This window comes from Delphinus delphis, chromosome 7, assembly GCF_949987515.2.
Source record: "Delphinus delphis chromosome 7, mDelDel1.2, whole genome shotgun sequence".
Lineage (NCBI taxonomy): Eukaryota > Metazoa > Chordata > Mammalia > Artiodactyla > Delphinidae > Delphinus > Delphinus delphis.
Window position 1 is genome coordinate 9,119,368 of NC_082689.1, and position 17,909 is coordinate 9,137,276.

General features: G+C 38.7%; 1 protein-coding gene and 1 long non-coding RNA gene across 3 annotated transcripts in view; one reads left to right on the forward strand and one right to left on the reverse strand.

Moving 5' to 3' along the window:
- Positions 1-17,909, forward strand: part of LOC132428315 (uncharacterized) — a 37,038-nt gene that overhangs the window by 15,953 nt on the left and 3,176 nt on the right. Inside the window, exons 2-3 of the long non-coding RNA XR_009520101.1 lie at positions 1,577-1,636; positions 8,389-8,557. This is a non-coding gene — a long non-coding RNA (uncharacterized lncRNA). The remainder of the gene's footprint in view (positions 1-1,576; positions 1,637-8,388; positions 8,558-17,909) is intronic.
- LOC132428314 (nuclear autoantigen Sp-100-like) overlaps positions 1-17,909 on the reverse strand; it is an 84,091-nt gene that overhangs the window by 12,626 nt on the left and 53,556 nt on the right. For both annotated transcript variants that reach the window (XM_060015957.2, XM_060015956.2), the window contains exon 10: positions 15,497-15,550. In XM_060015957.2, coding sequence (XP_059871940.1) covers positions 15,497-15,550 — 54 coding nt within the window. The remainder of the gene's footprint in view (positions 1-15,496; positions 15,551-17,909) is intronic.

Genomic DNA, 17,909 nt, shown 5'->3' on the forward strand with positions numbered 1-17,909 from the left:
AGGAAGATTGCAATGGGACCCCCAGCAGGGGCAGTGTCTGTCTTCCCACCTTGCTCTCTGTTTCACTTCTCTCTCATGTGAGCTTTCTCTGTGGCTAGAAGGTAGTTTGCTCTAGAAGAAACTGCACATTGCTCAGGGAGAGGGTTTCTGTACATCCTTGGGTGAGGGTGCTGGCATCTGATTCCTCTGAAGCAGGTGTTGAAAGTCTTAGAAAGAATGTCAGTAGCAGGAGCACCTTCTCTTGCCCTTCTGACCAACATTGAGGAGGATCCTTTAGACAGGTCTGGGGGCTTCTCTCTGGATGGGGAGGGTAGGCTGTCAAGAGCCCTTCCAGCGTCAGTTCTATTAGAGCTGGGGTGGGTGTAGGGGACCATTCAGTCTAATTCACCTGCCAGCCACCAATTTACAGAGGAGGAAATTGAAGCAAGAAAGAACAGTGGACAAGCCAAAGTTACACAGTCAAAGGAATTTTAGGAATTAGGACATAGGTCTTGTGTTACCACCCAGAGTCCCCCTTGGTGGGGAGCCTATGGCTCTCTACATGGGCAAGACAAGGGCGAGAGAAATATCATGCGAGTCATACCTTTTATATATTTTTCTTTGTGTTTCCCTCCTCAAAAGTTATCAGTGCAGTGAGAGGAGCCCTGCTGAGGCCCAAGGAGGCCTGGGGGTCTCTCGCAGATCTTCTGACTAATCAATGGAGTGCGTGTTATCACCATCCTGTCATGTGGTCGAAATTGACCAAGACCAAGGACTTATCCTAACGTTTGCTATCGGCTCTGTAAGCCAATTAAGAAAATGTATTGATCACTAAAAATATGGATTATAAAATAAAAATTTAGATGTTTAATTATTAAAATTGCATTAATCACTTATTTTTACCTCTTTTTCTGCCTCTTTTCAAAGGCCCAGTGTTGATTGTTTTTCTCCCCGAGGAAGTAGAAAAGTAACATAAATGTCTCTTTTTATAACATTGCATTGCAAATAGTAGTGTTTTGCAAAAATACCATTCAAATGTCACTTTTTAGGAGTTTACCTAGTACTTCAAGAAAAATATCAAATGCTTAGATCAGGAGTTAGGAACTTTCTCTGTAAAGGGCCAGATAGTAAATATTTAAGGTATTGTGGACCACAATCTCCTTTGTGACTACTCAACTCTACTGTTTTATTGTAAAAGCATCCATAGACAATTCATAAATGGAAAGATGTGACTGTGGCTACGTTCTGATAAAAAATTATTTACAAAACAATTCATGGGGCTTCCCTGGTGGCGCAGTGGCTGAGAGTCCGCCTGCTGATGCAGGGGACACGGGTTCGTGCCCCGGTCCGGGAAGATCCCACGTGCCGCGGAGTGGCTGGGCCCGTGAGCCATGGCCGCTGAGCCTGCGCGTCCGGAGCCTGTGCTCCGCAACGGGAGAGGCCACAACAGTGAGAGGCCCGCGTACCGCAAAAAAAAAAAACAATTCATGGGTTGAATTTGCCCTGTAGGCCATAGTTTGCGGAACTCTGGTCTAGACTTGGTTAGTTACAAAGATGATGTTTAACTGAGATATATCCTATATTTCTTTTACTCCAGGTCGTTCCAAATAAAACTGAAACCGTGTTTTATGTGTTTCCCAAGCAACAGAGCAGCAAGGTGAGAAGAGTAATGAAGTTGTACATCTTTTGAGTCCTTGTTGTGTGCCAGGAACTATCCTTAGACCTTGCCTCTATTAATTTACTTTATCCTTAGAGCAAATTTAGTCAAATTAGGGACTTAGTCAAATAGGGACTAATACTATCCTTATCTTACAGATGAGGAAATTGATATGCACAGATATAAATGCAAATTAACTAAAAGCATCGAAGATTTACTTTGATAAAGAGGCAGAGACAAAAGGCAGTAATGTTAGGTCTCAAGGGGGGCTTCATGCTCAACTCTATAGGTCAGATAGCTGCTGTAAACCTAAACTTGAAAGATTTTTGTATCAAAAATGGTCTCAAAAATGAGCAAGGACTTAAAAACTAGCCCAATGGCTCAATGAAGGGGAGCTTATAAAATTGATGACCAAGTTCCAAAAGTTGTAGGGTTAGAGATGGCACAAAAGGTTGACTTAAGAGATGTTTCAGAAAAATGTAGTTTCTGATTTAATTGTTGATTTTGTCCAAAAAGGTTAATCATGTCCATGTTCATGTTCAGGTCTGCCATCATTCAAATGTGTCTGAATGTTGGAAGTCAGGGATGCTTTCTTGCTAAAGGTCTGTGCCCATCATTCTGTTCCCATGGCTGGAATCCTGGGGTGTTAATTTGGGTAATGCAGGTCCCAGGAGAAAATCCCCTCCAGAAAGTCAATCATGACTAATCTTTCCTTTAAGCAGATTATGACCAGATGCGGCTGGAAAGGAATATTTCCTTCAACCAAACACAAAAAGCCTTCAGGTTGATGATGTTATCTCATATTCTGGGACTTTGCCATAACAATTACTCAAGTTTAAAAAAAAAATCTCACCAAAATAAAAATGGCCCCATGAGACATTTATTAATTATTTTGATCCCAAGAGAAATCACACCCCAAGATCAACATGTTCTACCTTACAAAATGTTATCCTTAGGAAGTTATTCAAAGTATTAGGGAGGTACACTGAGGAGAGATTACTAAACCTGTATAAGAGAATCATAAGCATGGCTATGATCTTGAAGACCTAAGAGGAACAAGTGAATGGGGAACAATGTAGACCTGAAAGTAGATGAAGCTTTCTTTAAAAATTGCTCTAGATGGACTGGTTTCAAAGAACATTACAGTACCAAATATGGTAGTTAGTAGTTGCCAGGTATAAAAGGTTATCCACACAGGTGTGGGTCTTGGTGAAACAGTCCTCTCCGGTCCTCCTCAGCACTGATGCTGAAGTGGGAAAAGGCCAGTTCTGATTCTCTCTCTCTCTTTTCCTGCAAGAATCAAGCCCCACTGTCCCACAAGAAGACACTTGTGTTCTCTTGGCTTTCTCCTTGCTCTCCTTTCCTATGCAGTGATGAAATTGAAATCCCAGCGCTAATTATAACTTGAGTCTGTCCAACAGTAGCCCTAATTGGCAAATGTGCATTCTCTTGCTCTCAGTTTCTCTCTGCTTAAATATTTCTGGGACTAGTTGGTGAGTTAGACTACTATTTCATCAAAGCCTGTTGAGGACAAACAACTTCATGGCAAACAAACAGAAACTCGTTGTACACCAGCTCAGTTCTCAGAAATTTGGTCTGGAGACCAGATCATATGAACAAAGTGCTGCTAAACTTTACAGGGGTTATTTGTGTGTTAGCGAGCTCCAGCACTTTATTATCTTAGATCCAGAAAGTAAAATGCCTGGACAAAGTAGGATTTAATTATTCTTGGGTCTACCATCTTAATAAACAACTACTAATGCTATACTAAAACCCTACATTAACTCTTACAAATAATAATGTGGTCAGAAAAATTAAAAGTCATTTAAAAATAATTTTCTTAATAGTTGGAACTAATCTTTATGGGCAAAATAGTATATCAGGATGTTTAGGTGATCTTTTGGTTGCCTCAGAGTATCAGAGAGTCTGCAGTGTGTAAGAACAATAGAATATAGGAGCCCAGTATGCCTAGATCCTAAAGCAAGTGTTAGTCTAGCCCTGTTGCACAGACCATGGTAAGCGATAGTGAGGCTGGTTCTGCCGGAACAGGCCTTCCCCACCTCCAGGTCTTGTGAAAGAGGCTACATTTCTTTCAAGAGAATTGTCAGACACCTCCCCTCAAGCCAAGACAAAATATGTTAAAGGATCCACACAGGAGATGGACCTCAGTCCTTGGGACATCAGGGAAGGAGAGATTATCAGACTCATCCTTGCCAATATAAAGGTGAACATCATGGCTAGTGTGTTCTGTGGTGGGAGAAGGGCTGAGCCAGGAGTCAGCAAGGGAATCAATGAAGAAGCATGATTCCCTTGGCCTGGTGGGGTGGCCCTGTGGATGGGAGTTGAACTGGGTATTTTTGAGAGATACTCTTCCCAAAAGAACCACATAGGGCAACGAGGTAGCTGCTGCAAGGGTGCTAACCTTCCAGAAGGACCATCCAATGTCTTCATTCCCAAGCAAGTTGGCCACCACTCACTACTGACAGGTGGTAAAATATATTGCTTCTGCTCTTCTAGTGGGAAATTTCTAGCCAAATTTGTTTTTCCAGACAAAAAGTTTTAGATTGTAATTTGTCTATAATTTGACAAATTTGTAGGTATGATTCAAGGACTAGCTGAGCCGTGAACAGGATCACAATGGGGCAGCCTAGCAGGAGATGGGGTCTGTCTTATTTGTTTGCCTCACTTCTCCTTCACAGCAGCTTTCTCCTGGCTGGAAGGGAAGCTCAGGGGAGTTCTACTGTCTTCTGAAAATTGCTCAGGGCGGAAGGAGGGTCTACCTCTACATGAGAGGGTGTGGGGGGGGGGCGGGGAACTCAGAGTCTGACTCCACAGAAAGGAGTCTTAAGATGAACTTGAGAATGATTAGCTGCTGTTCCTGCCCTTCCAGCCAGTGATGTTAGGAATCCATTAAAGATTTGGGGAATCCATTAAAGACACTCCTTGGGCTCCCTGTTCTTGATGCCGATGAGAGAGCTGTCCATGGTCCTTACCAAGTCCAGTGGTAGATCTACAGAATGTGAAGCTGTATATGAAGCTGGGATGAGCCTTGATGGGCAGTCAGTCTCTTTATTATCATTTCACTTACAGAGGAGTAAACTGAGGCAGAAGAGGCAAAGTGACAGACCCAAGTTTACAGGACTACCTCAGGGTGGTGGGACATGAGGCAGGACATCTTTATCACTTGTGAGTTACACAGTGTTTTATGGCTACTACTATTTCCAGCCTCAAAAGTTACCAGTTCAGCAGAGGCAGCACTTCAGTGGCCCTTGGGTCCTGGGTTTTGGCTGTGGATTCATCGTCATGTTGCTTGTTTGAGATATCATATTTCTCTCCCTGTCATGTTTTAGAAGCTGACTAAATCTGATATATTTCTCAACAGTTAGTAGCTACAGAAAGTAATTAGAGAAACAGGTCTATTAACAAAAGCATAGAATAAAGCATGAGAATTTAGATGTTCAGTTAGTAAATTTTATTTGTGTATTTATTTCTTCTTGGTTTGCCTCTTTTCTTTGGGGCTCTGTTACTCAGAATTTCGATTCTATGTCTACCCCTCTTTCTGAGAAAAATATAAAACAGATACTGCTGAAAAGTTGCATGGTATATAATAGTGCTTTTCAAAAATTCCATTTTACTTTAAATTTTCAAAAGTTTACTGCATAAAGAAAAAATATTAACCCATAGTCTTGCACCTACTAAGCCTTTGATGGTTAACCTGGGTTCATCCTAGATTTCATTTTATTTGCCCTCACATTAAGAAAAATTCATTTATATCCACATTAATAAAAAAGAATTTAAGACAGAGTTTTATTCCTTATATCTCAAGGAACACTGTGAGAATAATAATAATGAGAGCTAACAGTTGTTAAGTGCTTATTATATGCTAGACATGAACACAAGACCCTTACTTCTACTACTTTATTTTAGGGATTTTTACTATCCCCACTACCAATGAAGAAACTGAAGCATCCTGAAATTAAAAATTAAGTGAAGCAATGCAGGTTTCCTTTGGTTGAGAGGCAGAATCAATGGCAGTAACACAAGACTTTGGATTGTCTAGGGAGATGTGATGTTGAGCTACACAGATAAAACATAGGCCATCATCTTAGCCCTAAATGAAGGCTTTTAGGCTGAAAATATCATGAAAGTGACCAAAGACCTTGTTCACATGGGTTTGGACAAAAAAATAGGATTTAAAGAACTAACCAAGAAAATGTTGCCCAAGGGGAATTTGTAGAAATAGAACTTCAAGTCCTAGAAAACCTTAGGGTTATAGATATCAAAAAAGTGTTGATTGAAACGCTATGTCAGGGGAATATGCTCTCAGATTTAGGAGGTGTGGGTGGAAAGATGGTGGGGTTTGTGCAGGTGAATCTCCTGAGTGCCATGTTCAAACGTGTTGATCTCCAAAGCAGGGCCATAAAGTGCACACATTTCCTTTCCCCTTTCCTTTCCTTTCCTCTCTTCTCCTCTTCTTTGTTTTTCTTTCTTTCCTTCCCTCCTCCCCCTTTTCTCCCTTTCTTCCTTTCTTCTTTCTTTCCTTTCTTTCTTTGTTTCTTTTTTATTTTGCAGTACGTGGGCCTCTCACTGTTGTGGCCTCTCCCACTGTGGAGCACAGGCTCTGGACGGGCAGGCTCAGCAGCCATGGCTCACGGGCCTAGCCACTCCGCGGCATGTGGGATCTTCCCGGACTGGGGCATGAACCCGTGTCCCTTGCATCGGCAGGCGGACTCTCAACCACTGCACCACCAGGGAAGCCCTCTTTCTTTCTTTCTTCTTTCTTTCTTTCTCTCTCTCTCTTTCTTTCTTTCTTTCTTTCTTCCTTCCATCCTTCCTTCCTTCCTTCCTTTCTCTCTCTCTCTCTCTCTCTCTCTCTCTCTCTCTCTCTCTTTCTTTCTTTCTTTTCTTTCAATGCCTGGACTACAATTTGGGCCTGTTCATAGATATCAACCATAGACATCTTAGACAAAAAAAAAAATATTTTCTTTCCCTCTCTATCTTTCTCTGGCACTGTTTGATTCACCTTTCATCAAACCTGTTGAGGCCAAATAAATTAAAGATACAAAAGTAGTCTAGTTCAGCTTACCAGAGTTCTCCTTATTGGTAGATTTGGGGTTTAAGACCTGCTAATTATTGTTCTTTGTGAATTTTCTTACTCAAATACCCCACAGGAAGTAGAGTGGCTGTTCTTGGATTTCCTATCCAAATACTATTTATTGACACCAGAGGCTTGCTATAGAAGTTAAGTGTTCCCCTCCCCTCAAGGCAAGTGAGAAGGCTTCAGTCTCAAGGTGATTAATCTGTGTCTCTAAGAGCTTGAAGGAGGCAGAGATGTTTAAAGACTCAAACCTGGAAAGTCTAGAGAGGGTGACTGCATTGGGAGCCAACCCCACATCCAGTGGTCATAGGACCATGAAGAGGCATGGTTCTCACGAGCCTCCCTGGGGAAGGGAGGGGCTCAGTTAGTTCCTGAGAGATACTGTATCCAGGAGGATCATTTGGATGAAAGAGGTGACCCCAGGAGAGGTGTGGACCTCCTAGAAGCTGGGAGACTAAGAAGGAAGTGGTAAGCCATCAGTTAGATTTCCTGCATCAGGGGACCTTCAGTTGAGAAAGTCTCTATAAAGACAGTGAATATCTGAAGAACCCACAAATATGGCTCATGAATCTGCCATTTCTGGGAGACATGAAGGATCTATTGTAAGAGGGCCATTCCTGCTCCTTACCACTTCCTTCTTTCCTTCCTCCTCAATTTGAATTAGCTAAAAGCAGCACATACTGAATGGTGTTAGAGAGGAAGTGTGGATGAAAGAAGAGGCTGGCCTTATCCAACTTGCTCACTACAAAGTTGACAGTTTTAATATTATATCAGCTCAGTCTTTTAAATACTGAATGAGAATATCACTGCTGCTGAAAAGGATTAGCACAACTCTGGGGCTTATCTAAGACTTCATCCTGGGGCACAGTAAGAACTATTTGAGAGAACAGGTTTAACAAAGAAGTAAGTAGGAGAAAGAACCAACTGTGCTTAGACTACCCATGCCAACTGTTATAATAAATCAAGTATGGCAGTGAGATTTCACAAACTCTCAGAGAACAAAAGTCTTAGACTTGGGTAAATATAACCTGGGAAATAAACAAGGTGATAAAGATAAGTATGGAGAAAAAAATGATAGAGATGCTAAAAATATAAGTATATATTTATTTACACTTATTTATATTCTAAAATATATATAACATATAATAATAATATATTTAAATATATATATGGTGTTAGAAATAATCAGCAGAAATGGAAACAAAATATATCTGAATATGTTTCAACTCCAGAAGGAAAATCTTGCCACCTCTACAGTGCTGTATAAACCCAACAGCAGTATTTTTTATGATGTGATGTAAAAGAATGAACAAAAGAAATAAAGTATACAAGAAAAACATTAGTAGAATGGGAGAGGGGTGGGAAAAAGAAGAGAGGTGAAGAAGAGGAAGAAAACAAAGAATGAGATAGAAATGAAAATTACAGAACTTAATTCAGAGAATGGAGGGTCACGTATCTCTACTGCACCAACACGGTGTGGTATGTGCTATTAGTTTGGTTTAAATAACTGTGTTTAGATCTGATGTGATACCAGGAGTCTGGCTTCTGCTTAATTGATTAAGTTCTCTCTTGTCTGTTTCTCCTCATTTGGTTGAAAGCTGCGTTCGTCAGTTACAACAAACTTTTCTAAGGCTTTCTCTTATTTCTCACTCAGGGATGGCTTGTCTCTGGCCACAAAGCTCTGTGTTGCATCCAAGTTCCAGCTCCTTTTATTGCCAAAGGGCCTCAAGCGACAACAAGGGTGGGTTTGAACCAATGGAGAGTCTGAATTTCCCTCTTAATTTGAGGAAATCAGTGACTTTGGATGAAAACATGGAGAACAAGTAAGCAGATTGCTATTTGTCACCCATAATCATCCTTTCTTTTCTTCCATAGGGATAGAGTTACAACCAGACCCTTGGCTGCCTGTCTAGAGATTATATTTCTTAGCTTCACCTCCCAGCTAGCTCTGGCCATGTGACTAAGGGTTCTCCAATAGGATGTGAGCAGAAGACTCTGGGCCTTTCCTTTAAAAGAAATAAATGGGTGATATCCCTGTCAAGAAAAGGCAGTAAACAAATCATTTGAATTCTTGAAGAAGAAAACCAAAATAACAGAAGAAATAATTGAAGATAAGTTCAAGAAAAAGTTTTCTGAAATTACTTAAAAAAATGAATATACATATCATAAGTACATGTATTTTCACTCTGTAGCAGAGAAAATTGGCTCCAGTCAACCCTGAAATATATTCCAGCAAACTTACCATACTTTAAAGAATTGAATGGGCAGCCTGGGCAAAACAAGTCATTTTCAAGGGAGAGGGATCTCGTTGGCTATAGAATTTTCCATAGCAACATTTAATGCCACAGAAAAAAAGTACAAGCAGTACAAAATACTTCTAGAAGTAAAGAGTGAGCAAATTATTTTCAGGTATAAATAATAAAAACAAATACTTTTGAATAGGGAAATTCTGGAAATACTGTTCCTATGAGTACTTGTTCCTTTGAGAAGACTACTAGAGGATCCACTTCAGCAAACCAAGACAGGACTGGAAAAATTTTGGCAAAAGGATTAAAATAAAAATGGAGATGAGGTGACAGGCCAGGGCATAAATGTATATGCCCTTACAATATAGAAATGATATAATATAAAAAAAAATTGGGAGGAAGGGACAAATATGGGTGGTAGGGCAAGGTCATAGTTTGTTCTACAGCTAGGAGTCAAAGGGTATTATTTGGATAAATAAAGGATAAATACAAAGCACATTTAATAGCTAAGAGGTAAAAATAAAGGGAACATCATGGCCTAAATTGGGTGAGAGGGGAAAGAGAAATAGGATATACACTAATTTTATAAATCTCCTGGGTGGGAAATTAATGGGTTCTGTCTAAAGAGAGGACCAAAGGTATCACATAAAGGTAATTCTAAGAGTAATCACTATAACAAAAGTACAAACCTTTGTAAGTATCAGAAGTATATACTCCTAACCAATGGAAATATGGGAAATGAGCAGGGGCTCAACCATTCATTTCTTTTAAGGGAAAGACCCAAAAGAGGCTCACATTTTTTCTACTCAGATGCCATAGTCGCTTGGCAGGGCAGGGAAAGCTGGGTTAGTCTCAGCTAAGCAGTCATATGCCCAGCTGTAACCACTACCACAAAAATGCAAACCTTCCTAAGTATCACAAGTACATACATGCACATAAATGCATTGAAGACAGAATGCAGAGTGTTGGCATTTTTAATATCTAAGACACTAGAACAAGATGAATCAACAATATAAATTAATATGACTTTCAAACACTTTGGTCCTAAAAATAAAAATAGATGGACTTAATTCACTTATTTAAATAAAATATTTTGAGATTAAATTACAAAGTAAACCCCAATTTTTAACCATATACAAAACACTCAAGTAAAAACATATTTTTAAATGTTGAAAATAAATGTATAGACAAAGGTATATTCAGCATACATCAATAAAAAGAAACCAGGAAGTCATGATCTGAATTTCAAAGAAAGTGTGATTCAGGCCAAAAAGTTTTAAGCAAGTAGAAAATACAGGAAATGCCATGAGAGGTAAAAACACTCTACTAGAAGATAATTTTATTGTTATGTCCCTCAGTCCACAGGTGATCAAGTGGACAAAATGAGGAGGCTATGAAAGACTCAAATAATATGTTTTAACAGGGTTGATATTATTGATACATATTCAACTCCATACCCAGAAAATAGAAGTAGAGAATGTACATTTTCTCCCACCCTCTCTTAAGTAACTCTTGGGTCAAAAAGTAAATATAAATCCAAATTGCAGGCTATCTGGCAAACAACAATAATAAAATGTTGCCTATGAGAACAGATGTATTATTTAATTTAAAATAATTCTAGAAAGAATGAAAATATGTATACATACAGCCAATTTTCATTATTCACAGATTCCATATTTGTGAAGTCACCCACTCCCTAAAGTTTATTTGCACCCCCCAAATCAGTACTCAGGGCACTTTCATGGTCATTCATGGTGATGCACAGAGCAGTGAAAAATCTGAGTTGCTGGCCGCACCTGTTCCCAGATGAGGTTGAACAAGGCAATGCTCTGTCTCCTTGTTTCAGCTTATTCTGTAAACAAGTTTCCTTTTGCCGACTATTTAGTTCCATGTTTTTCTCACTTTTGTGTTTTCTGTTGGTGATTTTGCTGCTTAAAATGGCCCCCAAACCTAGTGCTGAAGTGCTGTCTAGTGTTCCTAAGACAGTGATGTGACTTATGGAGAAAATCTGTGTGTTAGATAAGCTCCGATCAGGCATGAGTTATAGTGCTGTCGGCTGTGAGTTCAACATTGATGAATCAACGTATATATTAAATTAGGTGTCTTTAAACAGAAACACTCAGAAAACAAAGATATATATTTATTGGTTTACAAAAATGTGACCAGAGGCTCACAGGTACCAAACCCTGTATTTCTCCTGGGAGCAAAGGTACACGATTAGCTATTTTTGTGTTTGGGGTGATTCATGAAACCTATATACCATGAAAAATGAGAACCGGCTGTATATGTATACACATGCACACAATTATTTTCAGAGTTCACCCACTTTTTTCCTTGTTTTTTATTTCATTTATTATACTTTTCAATCTCAGAATTTCTATTTGGTTCTTTTTAAAATATATATATATATATAGTTTTGAAACTTGATGAATGAATGTGGGGTGGGGGTTAGGAAAAAGGGAGGAATCAAACACATTTTCTATACTTTCGGCTCAAGCAACTGAGTAGAATTAGTGCCATTTACTGAGATAAGGGTGAGCGGTGGTGGATGACAGGTTTGGAAGTGAAATAAAGGAATCTGTTTCATGTGTCAAATTTGAGACTCCAAGTGGAAGTTTGGAGTAAGAAGTTGAACTTATGACTTGGAAGTTCAATAGAGGCATCAAAGGAGGTGAAGTATAATTGGCAGTCATTAACATATTGATGGAATTTATAGCTACCAGACTGGATGTAGTCCCTAGGGATGAAATCTCTGGTACATGCCAACATGTAGATATCAGGAAGCCATGAAGGGACCATCACCACCAATAGAACCACTACTATCGAAACTATCATCAACATCACCAACAAATGACCAGGAAGGAGCTATCAGCAAGTAGGAGACTGTGATTCTCCAGAAGACAAGAGAGTGCATCAGGTTCTCCCAGCTTACTCACCTGAGCACAGTGATGCCAAGGCTTGCCAGGTGCTATGAAGCAAGAGGCAACCAATGACCTCCCAGTCAGAAAGACCAGGATCAGGCCACCCTCCGATAAGCTGCACCAGCTCCATCCTCTTGACTGGAGAAACCAGCCTGTTAGGGACAGATCCCTTCAGGTCTAATGCCCAGGCTCCTGGGAAGATGTTTGCCTCCCCATGCACACTGCTCTCCACACCTGCTGCCTACGCCTGCCTCACCCATGAGGTCAGCAGAGCAGCTCATCTATGGTCAATCTGTATAGCCCTCTTGGGAGCCTGTGGTGTAGAGGCAGCCTCACCCTCACAATGAGATCTACAGAGAATCCTCATTAGCCAACAACATCGATTACTACATCACTATCCATGACAAAGAACTAACTACGAAAAATTACCAACCTTCTAATTGTACTTTGCTGACACTTCTTTATCCCTCCCTTTATTTTAATGTCTTTTTTTGGCTTTAAGTATACCATCATATATTTGGATTAAACGTTTCACAAACTGATATTCATTTAAATTACTATCCAACACATTCTTGGATGCATCAGTATGCAGAAGCTTAACTATTTCTAATGCAGACTCTCTTCTTACCTGCCACACAGCAGGAGGAAGGAATTCCTTTGATGCTAGGAACTTTAACCTGGGGCAAGGACAGACGGAGGAGGAAATCATTCCAAGTGTTTGGGGTATGACACTGGTCTAACCTTGTGGAATTAGTACTTTTCTGTTTCATCATGGTGGAAAAATACGGAGGTTCCCACGTTGCATTTAGCATGTAAGGTTGCTAGATTGTGGGGCTGTGTCAACAAGTATATGTGTCACTGGGAACCATTGTTGTGACCGGACCCTGGGCTATGTTGCAAATGAGACCCTTGACTCTTTGCCTCTGGGTGAAACTCAGAGTTTTTAAGAAAGGGAAGCTCTGGGTTCACTTCTTTCTTCTCTGGAAGCAGGGGTCACTGTGAATTATCCTGCCACATTATAGGACGAGCTATGGGAACTTCATATGCAACCAACAGAATTCTATCCAGTCTTTAGCATGAGCACAAGCTTGGCCAAAGTCTTTCAAAATCTTGGCCTCTCTGCTAAAGCCTTCTATACCTCTGTTTTGTGGGATATCCCAAATCTGGTTTTTCCTTCCATTATGCCAAATTCCCATGCTACACCAGTAATGATGCTCAGTTTTGAAGTCTGTTTGTATATCTTCACCCAAAATGGGTACCATGAAGGAAGACTGGGTTTTAGCAGTCATTAGTATAGATGTGGTCTGATTTTCCAGGAAAGAGAAGTTGTAGAAGTTTGAGAGTGTGAAATGGGTAAATCGAGCCGTGAAAATTGAAGTGGGATGAGGCCCATAGGATGAGGTCTGGTAAATAGAACGCGTATAAAGAAGAGTCCTCAGTATTTGGAGATCAAAGAAAAACTGTATAAAGTATTTTAATGATACTGGTAATAATATTTAGCCTATAAGTAGTAATGCTTATTAAATATAAGATATAGTTTTAAAAAAATATTGTAAACATCCTCACGTAAATGCTGAACAAATCATTCACATTATGTATTTAGGTGAAGGCGAGAAAGGAAATTTGAAAAGAAATGATAAAGATCACAAGCTGATTCAGATTTAGCAACAAGATGGGAGGCTGAAGTAGAAAAATTTATATACATCTTATTTTACTATTTTTAAAATACTTTCCAGGTCCTTTTTTCTCTATTTCTGCCAACACAATCCAACTCTATGGGCCTGCGTTTCTTACAAGACTAACTAATCAAATTCCAGAGACCAGATTTTTAAAATGTAAGTCTTCATAACTAACAGAATTACAGAAAAAGGAGGGAAAGTCCCCTCAAACCATAGCTGTAGAAGGAGAGAGAGCAGTCTGTACCACAAAACTAACATAAAGAATTGATTTGACAGTATTAAATTGAGAAATTTCATAAGAAGATAAGTCTTGTAAAATATGGAGATGTGTCTATTTGTAACCATTACCAATTTGTTCTGTTCTCTGTAATATAAACTTGTCCTTGAAAGAGTTATTTGAAGGGGTCTTGTGATAACCCCCTTATTTGAAATTATTGCCACTTTTTATGGAGACAATTTCTTCAGAAACTTAATTCTGATTGATTGTCTTGATCATTTGGGGGCCTGGCCATAATATTTTAAGTGACATTTGGATCCTTAAACTATACAGATGCTTGTAAGATTTTATATTGAATCAGAAGAAGATCCTTGGCATTCTGATTTCCTCATATGCAAATGGATAATAAAATGACCATAGATTTCCTATTTAAATAAAGATTTTGAGAGTCTTGTCTCACTTAAATTTATTCCAGCTATTTTGTAATGGGAAAAAAAGATATTCATAGAGAGAAACAAATGGCTTCGGCATATAAATTTTTTAAAGGTGTATGAAAATTCTTAGTAGAAGAACATTAAATAAGATGTGAATAAATGGGTATAAGTCTTTGTTCTCTCCAAATTAATCTGCAACTTCAACATATTTCTAATTAGAACTTCCAATGAACTTGGGAAGGGAGTGGAGGAATCTTCTTGAGTTAATTTTAAAATTCACCCCCAGTGAATCATCAGTCTGGTGCTATTTCTGAGCTCTCCTTTATCTTTTGCAATTTTCTTGTAAAAGAAAAACTAATATATAGACAAGCGAAGACACTGTGTGATCAAAGTGGTGATTGAAATCATAATGTAATAGTGTAAGGAATATTTTTAAAATTCTCACCTCACATACACACAAATAGGCAAAACTCACAGGGTTTTGGATGTAAATATTAAAAATGATAAGATACTTCAAATATTCTAGAATCAAATATAGAGCAATATTTTTAAAATCTTCAGCTAGAAGCTGTTGTAAATATGATAGGAAACCAAAGAACTAGAGAGAAAAAAGCTAACAAATTTGATTCCTAAAAATGTATAACTTCTCTAGGACAAAATATTCTATTAACAAACCTAAAAGAAAAACAACAAATGGGACAAAATGTTAGGAACATATAGAATCAAGATTTAATGTACATGTATATCATATAAAGATTTCTATATTCATTCAGCTTGGTAAGAAAAATACAAATACCACAACATGACTGAGCATTCTATGAAGAAGAAAAACCACTGACCAATAACAAATGGAAAATACTCAACCACACTAAAAATGAAAATAGTACATGTTAAAGCATCCCTTAAAAAGAATTTGTAGTTCAATTTAAAATGTTAAATATTTTAATTTTCTAGGTATGATATAATAATTTTAAGAGGGAAAGTATGCATAGAATTATCCTATTTAGATAAATAAAACTACATTGCAAAATGTGTTAACACATGCATAGAAAAATTCTGGAAAGATATATAACAGTGTTTATAAGAAACATTTTAAAATCAGCATAAAAAGCAATGTGAAGATATGAGCATTTTGAAAAAATAGTTACTTTAAAAGGCACTAATTTTTTGTCTTATTAAAGGTATAGAAAATAATAATAAACTTTAGCATTAAAAAATAGTTGGTTTGTAACATGAAAATCGAGTAAATTCTTATGCACTCTTACTTGTTTTCTCACTCTGTTTTCCCAAAGTAGAATTGCTTCCAATATCCGTGGTATCTAGAAAGTAACAGGTGGTGGTCAGAAACTAAAAATTTTGAAACTGTAAAAAACTGTAAAACTTTGAAAACTCTCTTCACTACTTATGTGCATCAGTTTCCTCATTTATGAAACAGGGATAACAACAGTTATGCTGTTCAGGTTTTTAATTTCTTATGAAGATTAAATGAGATCTTAGTTGCAAAAGCTAATGAGAAATCACTGTATAAATCAGTAACATGCCAGAGAGCATCCTTCAAAACTATATGGTGAGTTCATGAATAGTTGTCTGAGGTCTTTTATTCCTGTCAGGGCAAAGGACCGTTTATTTGTCTTTTGAGGCCTTTCCAAGGTTTTGACAAAGTGGCACTATTATCTACCAGCAGAAGAGCACTTTTATTTCTTTGCTCTACGGTACTGCCATTTTTACCAGTGTATTCTAACGACATCATCCATGTATAATCAACAGGACCCATTCTGTTAAACAGAATTCTTTTCTCCCTGCAGTTCCCCAATGGGTCGGTTCAAGCAAATGAAGAGGGGAATGGGATTCTGACATAGACTGGATGTACTCCTTGTCAAAGTATGTTTAGAGTCAAGTGCATCAGGAACTGGAGCTCTGATTTCAGACTCCTGAAATGCTGCAGCACAGGCCCTGTGACCTTCACCTTCCATAACTGGCCCGCCCCCTGTTGTGAGCTGGTAGGAGTTCTCCTTGAACACCGATCACTTACCACAGCTCCCCCAGGGTCTGTGGTGTCTGCTGAACCACCTCTACCCTGACCTTGGGTGTCCTTACCCATCATGTCAATGCTTGGCTACTTTCAGTCCTTGCTTCTTGGCTTCTAGACACACTTTTTGAAAAACACATGACACGGGAACATTTCTCAAGTCCTTGGAGCTCTGTTCCTAAGTTATGATTTGTAAAGAATTTTCATTTGCACCCCGCCCCTCACTTCTGACCAGCCACCTTTCACGGACTCCTACATCACAGGGTGACTCTACCTCTGAGGTCGCTTTCTCTTTTGTTGCTTCTCACTGTCCTTGTCCCTTCCTTTTAATCTGCCTTTTCTCTTTTCCTCTTTGCCCAAAATATGTATCTTTGTTTTACTATTTTTTCTTTATATGCTTTTCCCATCCATCCATTAATGATGTTTTTATATACATTTGTACTTACTTTTATGTGACATTATTCTTTTCCAGAAATATTATTTATTACATTTATATGTATATACATAATTCAATTATTAAAATAATTTTTATAGATATTCTCATATAAATACTATAAGAAACTAATTTTTACCAGACAAATTCCAAATGTTGGAATACAGAAAGTGGACTTTTTTTCTATTCACTCAACAAGTGTGCTGAGCATCTTTCATGTACCAGGTGCTGAGGTGAGTGATGATGATGCATGAAGAGTGAATGCTTGTCAATCTTATGAGCAACCAGGGGACTGACACTTGATGAGTGAGTACATTGAAACATGGAGAATGTTAGGACACAGATTGTACAGGATACTCTGGGGATGCAGAAGGCAGGAGGAACTCGCAGAGTTTGAGCTGAGGGACCTCTTCTGGAGGAGGTATCATGGAAGCAGTAGTTAACCAGATTAGGAAGAAAGGTGACTAAGATGATAGTCCCACATGGATGGAGAAGCACGTGCAAAGGTCTGGATTCAGCAAATAGAAGTAACCAAAAGGAGTTTAGTATGTCTGAACATAGAGTGAGAGAATGAGAGAGAATGGTGGGAATGGAGAAAGAAGCAGGAGCCTCAGGTGTGGAGCTTTGGAGATCACATGAAGAAGAATTAAATTATTCCTAAAGAAAATTAAGTGATATTTGGCTATTATGTAGGAAATCAGCATGAACATAATTGCATTTTTGAAAGAACAATTTAGCTAAATCACTTAGAATGTGTTTGGTGGGAACAGTATGAGAAGGAGGACAAATAAGGAGCCTGTAGACCTAGTTCAAGTGAGAAGTGATATAGATATGGACGAGAGTGCTGGCATGGAGATGGAAATAAATGGACAGGGTGGAGACATATAAAAGGAATAATTGATAGAGTTAGGTGACAGATAGGGTACATCAATTGAGGAGATGGCTGTGTCATGGATGACTGAGAATTTCAACTTGAAAGAATGAGTCAGTTAATAAGTGGTTTAGAGATAGCAAACACTGGAGGAGTAGATGCTTTCTTTAGGGGGCAAGATGATGTGCTCAGTTTTAAAAGTGTTGAGTCTGAGAGACATCTAAGTGGAGAAGTCTAGAACCTTCAGGACCTTAGCCAGAGGCCTTTCTGACACTTGGATAATTGAGTTTGGAAGCTTAGAAGGCAGAGCTGGGCTGGAAATGTGTGTTTAGGAACCATTAGATT